This window comes from Anoplopoma fimbria, chromosome 2 (assembly GCF_027596085.1).
Source record: "Anoplopoma fimbria isolate UVic2021 breed Golden Eagle Sablefish chromosome 2, Afim_UVic_2022, whole genome shotgun sequence".
Classification (NCBI taxonomy): domain Eukaryota; kingdom Metazoa; phylum Chordata; class Actinopteri; order Perciformes; family Anoplopomatidae; genus Anoplopoma; species Anoplopoma fimbria.
In genome coordinates, this window is record NC_072450.1 from 2,218,998 (window position 1) to 2,228,765 (window position 9,768).

The 9,768-nt window shown below is 34.2% G+C and overlaps 1 protein-coding gene across 1 annotated transcript; it reads right to left on the reverse strand.

Moving 5' to 3' along the window:
- Positions 1-68: 68 nt before the first annotated feature.
- pex16 (peroxisomal biogenesis factor 16) lies at positions 69-9,749 on the reverse strand. The gene is given in 12 exon segments (XM_054607785.1): positions 69-630; positions 992-1,056; positions 1,417-1,536; positions 2,027-2,099; positions 3,162-3,207; positions 3,209-3,333; positions 4,196-4,276; positions 5,149-5,249; positions 5,995-6,128; positions 6,374-6,450; positions 6,660-6,695; positions 9,484-9,749. Coding segments are annotated over 12 exon segments (1,050 nt in total). The 5' UTR covers positions 9,617-9,749; the 3' UTR covers positions 69-571.
- Between the last annotated feature and the right edge of the window lie 19 nt (positions 9,750-9,768).

The following is a 9,768-nucleotide window of genomic DNA, read 5'->3' on the forward strand; positions in this document are numbered from 1 at the left end:
CCTGTCTCTTGGTGTTTAATCGGTTTCCACAGCTCTCCTTACTGGAAGTTCAGTGGTGGGAATGAAGCCGCTCAGGTTTCACGAACCTCTCTGTCAAGACTCCTGCCCTGCAGCCCAACTGCAGACGCCCCCTTCATGGTCCACCGAGGATGTTCTCTTCAACCGGAGAAACGCTGCAGGGGCCTCCGACAAGAATGGAATGGAACGTCTCTAACAAAAATAGTCGGCCACATATCTGTGCACATTTCAATGTGCACAGGTGTGTCTCAGAATCATGAACTCTAAAGTTGTCACGACATCTCACGAGGCGAACATGTTTTTTAGCATTAGTCACACGGGGTTCTTCTTAGTGTCACGAACGTGTCCGCTCTTATTCCTGAAATAGCCTCTTTTGTTGTTTTTTTTTGTCACTTAAAAAAAAAGAGCTCGCTGTCAGTCAGAAGTGGTAATCAGTTCCACATCATTCTTATCTGATTTAAGGGGGTTAATAAGGAGCGTCTCTGTCCCTGGGCAGCTCCTCTCCTCGTTAACTTCATCAAAGGTCAAAGGTCGGAGCGCCACCAGCAGGTTTTTATCCCCAGTTGTAGAAGTAGATCTTCTGCCAGGTGGGGAGGTAATCCATCAGAGGGCCTGAGCAGAGAAACAGCAGCAGAATGTCAGGAATACACAGAAGGAGAAGGCCATGACCTGCTGATCCAAAACTGGCTAAAGTCACTCAACATGTATTTTACATTTAGGCACTTAGAACATAATGTTGGAGGCTCTGGATGACAATTGTCTCCACTTAATAAATAGAATTATTCCGTTGGGGTAAGATATTTATATTCAAAGCTAAATCAAGAATTAGGTTTCATAAAAAAATGTAAATAAATGCGACAAACAGGAAAGCATTTGTCCTCTAGTGTCCCCCTCAAACTGCTCAAAACAATAAGGATGACTCGTGCTTATTGATGTCATGAATGTTTAGTGTAAACATCTCTACGGTACTTACGAGCCACGAGGCCGATTCCTGGAACGTGATCGGCCAGAAGTCTGAGCAGGAAGAGAATCTTTTCCCTGCAGATCAACAAAATATCAAAAGTTGTGCTTTTTCTGCTATTCGACAAATATTTTAAACAGCTTTAATTCTTGCAAAACAGACTTTTGATTTATCGATTGGCTGGTTTCCAGAAAATGAATCGCAGTCAGTTATGATAATCAATTAATCAAAATGGGAGGATTTAATGCTTTTTTCTCTGTTATATTAGGGTGAATTTAATATTTTGCATGTTAATTTGACAAATTGAAGCTGGCATTTTATAGTCTTAACAACAAATTCATTGATTGAAAATATAATCAAGTAGTAAATCCTCAATAAAACTATCAGTTGCATGGCTGATTGTAAAGATCCTCTCCTCCTGATCCAGACACACTTACTCAGAGTATTTGTCGTAGAAAGGAGAACGGAGGAGGTAGTACAGCAGGAGGAAGGTTCTCCTCCTCATCTCAGCTTTTTCCCAACGATTCAGAAATTTCACATCGTTGAGGACAGCGAAACTAAAGGAAGGAAAGACAAATAACTGACACACTGATGAATAGTGGTAGTACTCTGTGATTTATGACTCAGCATTCACATCAGATATTATGCAAATAAGCTCCTGAATGACTAATGAAACATAAAGCAGCTTCATTCTGTGTGATTTATGATGTTTTGATTGATTCATTTAGATTTTATTTTTATTTTTTTTAAAAGAAGTATGATGCAGCATAAATTACTACTTTAAAATAATTTTACTGTCCTACTCATTTATTAATGAAAGGGACATATTTCAACATCCAGAGTAGGAAAGTGAGGAAAAAAAACAATATTCTGTCTGATTAATATTTGTTAAAAACTAATGATCAAGTTAAAGTCTATCTCTATGGATTAAAAACATAAATAAACATAATTAGTATCCTACATTTTCTGCTAACTAGATAAAGATGTGAGGGTTTATCATTCATTAGATGAATGAGGATTAATATTGTTAAGGGGGAGCTTACAGACCTGGAGAGTTCGAGGACTCCGGAGACGATCCACGGCTTCCAGGACTGTTTTCCACAGAGTCCGAGGCAGAGTACTGCAGTCAGGAGGGTCAGCTTAAGGAGAAACCGTCTCCAGTGCTAACAAGAGGAATCTAATTACAAATACTGTGACACTAATGCTTTCAAGGTTTTAAATGTTTCTGTGTCGATGGTCATACGATGAGGCTTTTATTCTTTCTAGAGTAAATCATTGTGTGTTTTGGGCTTCAAATATATTGGAATGGAGGGTTAATATATTTGGGGGTTAATATATTTTTGTTTACAAAAGCATCTTAAAGGAACACCAATTTATATTTACATCAGCGCTTTTCTTCAGAAACACATGAAACTTTAGCTTCAGGTTACTAAAGTCTGCCATCTAGAGGTCAACAAGACTAATGCAGGACAACTTCACAATCCTCAGGCAGTCGTTATTAAAAATAATAACAATAATACTAACGATAAACTTCATTTGACAGCACCATTCAATAAAAGGAGGACAACAACTGTACAACAAAAACATTTTAAAAAATGTGAAATAGGTTTTTCTTAAGATTTCAGGTCAACAGAAAAAAGAATGTTGAATAATTAATAAGATGCTTTCTGTTCTGGTTCATCAAATAGAAATAGTTGTAATTGTTTAAAATAATGAAATTATGATGCTTTAGTATCGGTTTACTTTTGTCTGAACGGCTCTGCTGCTCTGCCCTGAGGAAAGAATTTGAATTACAACGAACATGAAAAAATGCAGCAGAGATGTTCAGCTGTATGATACAAATAAAAAGGTAATAAATATTCTAAACCTCTAAGAAAAAGGCTGTAAATCCTGTCTGGTTGTCAGTCGGCTTATTTGTTTTGTTGGCAAAATACCCCCGAAAAAGAACAAGTGATCATATTTGATATAATGCCAGGATTTAAAAAGAATTATGTTTAAATACTGCGATATATCCCAAAAAATCTTTTCTCTAAAGAACTTCTGCACAAAATCTACAACATGCAACGTGGGATAATCTTTGTGGACCAGATAATATATTTTATATAAACATTTAGAGGTGAAGGTATGTTTTCATATATATGTGTGACTGTGTGGCAGATGATTGAAGGATACGGTGATGTACAGTGGCTCCCCGGTCCGATGTACACGGACTCCCCAGCGAGGGTCTCCCGGGTGCCCCAGCCGGGACTGAAGGGAGGGAGCTGTTGGTTTGCTGTGGAGCTTCTCCCCACTGAAGCTGCTCCTCCTCTTCCTCTGACTCGGTGCTCCCCACAGCCGGGACTGAAGGGAGGGAGCTGAGACGGAGACAGAGGTGAGAGGAGGGGGACAAGTTTAGCACAGGGACAGGTGACAAAAAGTCTATTTACTGTTGCCTATCATTTTACTATTTAAAAAAAAAATAATTATGTATCTATATGTTTTTTTACTATTTATTAAATTAAATTAAATAAAAATCTGTTTTGTTTTATTTTATTATATTTTATTATTTTATTTTATCTCATTTTATTTTATTATTTACATAAATCCCAAACCACCCTGTACAAATTCCTTGTAAGTGCAAACGTTTATTTACTTGGCAATAAATGTTTTTGGTTCTCAGATTCTGACTGATGTGTTTTCAGGGCCTTTCATTCAAAGAGTGAATGTTTCACGGAGCAGAAAGCTGAAGCCTGACTTCCTCTCTGTGGGTTCAAATTTCTGGCCAAACCTCAAACAGTGACGTCACATTCTTGAAAGTTAGAGAGCAGCCAAGCAGCGGGTTTGTGACCTCTGTGACCTTGTTGTTTTGACCTTTAACTGTGTAAAAGGTCATGTTTTATGGTTATTAATAAGTTACCTTTTGAGTAAAAGAAGAGATTAAAGATTAAAGATTGCTTTGAAGGGACTGACTCAGGCAGGAGAAGAGAGTTGTTGTTTTCTGAGGGATGACTGAAAATGAAACCTAAGTGTTTATAACGACCGTCAAAGCAGCATTTGGCATCCTGGCATTCATGTAGCCTCCAGCTCTTCTGGTGAGCATGTTTCTGTTCAGACGGGAACTGAACGTTTCCTGTTTCAGATCAAGTAACAAGACTTGGCACCAGCATTCAGTCAAACAGGTTCTTAATACGCTTAATTAGGATATCAATCTCAGATGTAAATATTAACCAGTCTTACCGCTGCCCATTGGCCTAATGACCCGGCCTGACCTCTGACCCACAAAGCAGGTGTCATCTTGCTGCTCCCCGTTACCGTCATCTGTGGAGAGGAGAGAAAGAAAACACAGCTTTCAATGCACAGTTTCAATGTGACTGAGAAGGAGCATTGTTTTTGTTTTTTTTATAGTTTTCTTTATGTTTTCAAAGAGCAATATTATCATTCATTTGGAGTCTTGTGTTTGTGTCAATTAGAAGGATTTAGGTCCCAATATTTCCTTCCCTTATAGTCTCTTTAGCTAAACGGAGTCTGGCTGTCTGCTGCTCTGCTGCCAGTGTACAGTGAGTTCATCTGTTTTTGGGGGAAACAGCTGCCTTTGATAAAAGCAGCTTTCATTTTTCCAACGCTGAAAACTGTGTTTTTTTTGTGCTGAGTCATGTCGGGATCAACAAACTGTTTAAATAAATGACTTCGAGTCTAGAGCTGAGCGGAGGTCATTAACTGAATTTGTTCAAGAGACAGAATTTCTCTAACAGACAATGTGAGGACTGGACATTCAAATAAAATATATATATATATAAGTCAGGGTTTGATATTTACACTTTCTTACAAAATGAATGTTACTTTTATGAGTTAGTATCTGTGTGAAGAGAATCCATTCATATTGATAACTAGATACTTAACTAGAAAATGCCAAGGAGGACATTCATGCACATATTTGGAGGTTGGTAAATCCTTCCTAATAAAACTATTTCCATCACAAATGTTTAATGGTAGAACAAAGTCTCACAGTTTCTGAATTGATTAATATTCTGTTGATTATATATACTTTGACACAGTGGTGATTTAAGCTAAAGGCTAACGTCACACTTACAATGCTAACAGGCTGACGTATGAAGAACTCTTTATCAATAAATATCAAGGACAAGCATTTTAGACTTTTTCTAACCAGTGAGGAGAAGAGGAGCACTGACCTTCGCTGACAAACTCAGCGCCTCTGTCCAGGGGGATTATGGGAGGTGAAGTCTGGATGCCGGATTTGTACCACAGAAGAAGCACGAGGCGAAAAACTGCCCTGGAGATAAATGTGAGGAGAAAATCTGGTCAGAGACAGGAGAGAAGACGGAGGATGCCATAATGCTACATGAAGTTTTTAACTATTAATACTATCATAAAGATTCAAACTTAACACTAATTACATACACACGAGTATTATATATACATAAACAAGATATTTAACCAATAAATAATAATGCACACAGTTTAAACTGGGGCACTCTCTTATCTGAATTAAAGATTTATTAAACTACATGGCCAAAAGTATGTGGTATATATGAGGTACATACCCGTCGTACACTCCTAAGTCATGAACACACACGTGCTGCTCTAACAGCCTCCACTCTTCTGGTTTCAGGCTTTCCACCTGAGCTTTTGTGAGGTCCAACACTGATGTTGGTGATCAGGTCTGGCTCTCAGTCCTCATCCTAAAGCTGTTGGATGAGGGTTGAGATCAGGACTCTGTGCAGACCAGTCAAATTCCTCCACAACAAACTGGGGAAACTATTTCTTTAATGAGCTGTTTTTGCATTGTCATGTTGAAACAGGGAAGAACCAAACTGCAACCCAAAGTTGGAAGAACATCAGTGTACGCTTCTATCTGAACGTCTATCCACAAGCTATGCGTCCACATACTTTTGGCCATGTAGTGTTTGTTGAATTCATCATTTCAAATGAAGTCAAATTCCGAAACAACAAAAAAAGTTGAGTTCAGGATTCTAAAAGTAAATCCTACAAAAGGCCACAAGCGGACGGCGCCGTACTTAAATATCTGGATGAGTGCGATCACCAGCCAGCGGCCGATGTCGCCCCACAGCCTACAGGACCCCATCTCCAGGAAAACCTCCACGTGCTCCAACACGGACAGCCATGTGAGGAGCCTCTGCTGAGAGAGAGACTGAGCACACAGCACCAACATGAGTCAGCACCTTTCACATCACAACCACCTAACCAGAGGTACAGGACTTTAAAATGGAGACGAGCTCGACTCTGTACATGAAGAATCTGGTTATTGTCTATATCTGTATGCTGCTGTGTGTTTGTGTGTTGTGCTGGATGTGAAAACAAATCTGCCTCTGAGGCCATAAATCTGAATCTATTTGTGTTTGAGAGGTTGGATGTGTTCCATCCAGCAGAGCTCACCACAGAGATGGCACATCTCAGCCCTTTGCGCAGAATACTGTCATTGAAGAGCACCAGCAGATTGGAGGCAGAGTACACTGAAAAAAGAGACAAGAGTTTATCAGGAAATGTGTCGATCGTGTATAATCATATTTTATAATCATATCTTACTTTCTTGATGAGTAAATAACACAATATAGCTTTATATCTATACAATTTTAATAGGGATAAATAAAGTTTAGGCCTATCTTATAAACCAACTGGCCTTGAAACAAGCAGATTTTTGGGACTGTTGACTTTTACTTACCTAGTTCAGATATTACATGTGAATCTGCAAATCTCCCTGCAAAAAGTAAGATTCAGAATCAGCTTTATTGCACAAATAAAGACTTTAACTTCACTGTGTTTTGCATTGCTTTCTATGCACTTACACAGAAATGGACATAACATATAAGAACACAGAAAACAAAGCTGGACAAAACAAGGTAAATAAGTATGAAAAACAACATGGGTGTATGGGTTTATACTATATATATATATATACTGTATATATCTTGCATCTCATATCCACTGTTTAACTGTTTATACTACTCATACTGTTATTTTTCTTTTTTTAATTATTATTTATCTGTTATGTATCCAGCACACTGCACTGCACCTTTACTGCTTCATTTTGCACTTGTGGTTAGAAGCTAAAACTGCATTTCGTTGTACTAATACCTGTACTCTGTGCAATGACAATAAAGTTGAATCTAATCTAAAAAATGTTTTTAGAAATATATATATTTAAAAGGCACCAATGTTAAATAAAATGTTGTGATTCATTATGTGCTTCAAATAAATGTTTCATTTTTAGTCTCAGGTCATCATGCATGGGGAGAGAAAGTAAATTGCAGTTTCTATTTGACTTTTGGGTTTCACACTGACAAAGGGAAATTCATCCATTTCAAATAGTTTATGTCATGTTTTAAATATAAAAATCGAGTTAGCAGTAGTTAGAATTCAATATTATATTTCATATTAATAAAAGTATATTATATTAATATTAATATTAAATGTAATATTAATACAACAAAGGATTAATATTAATACAATTATATTATACTTAATATTCATATTAATATTGCATATTTAATATTAATAACATATTATATTATATAGTAATATTATATTTCATATTTATAAAAGTATATTACATTTAATATTGTATTTAATATTATATCTAATATTAATATTATATATTATATATTATATTTAATATTAATACTTAATATATATTAATATTATATTTAATATTAATAACATTATATTATATAGTAATATTATATTTCATATTTATAAAAGTATATTACATTTAATATTGTATTTAATATTATATCTAATATTAATATTATATATTATATTTAATATTAATACAATTATATATTAATATTATATTTAATATTAATAAAACTATATTATACTTAATATTAAAATTTAAAATCTGCTCCTTTCTAAAGTTACAATAACATGATAATGACAGGAGAAAGAATGTTCCAGAGTGTTGCACTCGGTCAGACTGCTCTTTTGGGACACAAAAAAGAGATTTGTGTCATATAATCTATCGGACTTCAGGTTTAAATTCTTTGTTACATAATTTGAGTTTAATACTTAATAATGTAATTATTTTTATGTTTGCTTTTACTTTCAGTTTTGCACTGTTGCATCATCTTGTTTGATCTGTTCAGTTTGTGTTTGACAATTTCACTTTGTCACACTCGTGTCTATGTACATTTTACATAAGGTTCAAGTACCAAAGGTACTTTTTCCGAGCTCACTTTGAAAAACTGGTGATCAGCTTTACAACTTTTTATTGAAGGTTTTATAGTTAATTAATTTAGGACTGCATTGTGTCAATAAGCCTCAATAAATCAGATTGTTTATTGTCCCCGTTGCTTATGAAAAAAACATCAACTGTTGCCTCCGAGGCCTCGTGGTCTGTGTAAACCTCTATGTCCATGTTCTTTAAAAGCTGCCAAATTACCACATTCATTTTCTACTGTGTGTTTTGGAGCAAATTATTTTTCACGATCATCCAGGCAACGTTGTGTAAATCTAATTTTCTATCTACTTTTCCTTTTCCAGCTGTTCACTTTGTGGTTAATCTCCATCTGCAGCTTCACTTTGTGTTTGTTTGTTTCTGACTTTGTTTCATTTTTAGTCTCAGGTCATCATGCATGGGGAGAGAAAGTAAATTGCAGTTTCGATTTGACTCTTTGGGTTTCACACTGACAAAGGAAAATTCATCCATTTCAAATAGTTTATGTCATGTTTTAAATATAAAAATCGAGTTAGCAGTAGTTAGAATTCAATATTATATTTAATATTAATAAAAGTGTATTATATTTAATATTAATAAAATGATATATTAATATTATATTTAATATGAATACAATTATATCATACTTAATATTCATATTAATATTGCATATTTAATATTAATAACATTATATTATATAGTAATATTATATTTCATATTTATAAAAGTATATTACATTTAATATTGTATTTAATATTATATCTGATATTAAATATTATATTAATATTAATAAAATTATATATTAATATTATATTTAATATTAATAAAACTATATTATACTTAATATTAATAAAATATATTATATTTAATATTAATAAAATTATATTATATATTATTATATTTAATATTAATAAATTATATTTAATATTAATAACATTATATTATATATTTAATATATATATTAATATTAATATTATATATTAATAATATATATAATATTATATTAATATTAATACATTATATTATATTATATTATATTTCATATTATATAATAATATTATATATTAATATTATATTTAATATTAATAAATTATATTATATGTAATATCATATATTACTATTATATTTCATATTTATAAAATTATATTATATTTAATATATTTACTATTACTATTATATATTAATATTATATATTAATATTATATATTAATATTATATTTAATATTGTATTTAATATAATATTACATTTAATATTACATCTAATACTATATATTCATATCATATTTAAAAACATATGAATAAACTATGCATTAAGCAGCCCTCGGTCCCTGACCTGCTATCAGGTATGACAGCGTCCTCACGGTGCTCTCCAGCTGCGCCGTGGCCGCCGGGTTCCTCCTCACGTACTCGGTGTACCGCTCATACCCTCGAGCCACCCTGTGGATGTGCTCTTTAATGTTCGACATCACTGCAGACCAACCAACCAAACCCTCCACGAATCCGAGTGTCGCAGCTGTGAGGAGGAGCTGGACACTTTAGAAACACTTCCGCCTTCACGCCATGCTCCAAAACAAACTTCCGTGTTGACGGTCCGTCGGTGATTACCGTCCGTCCCCGC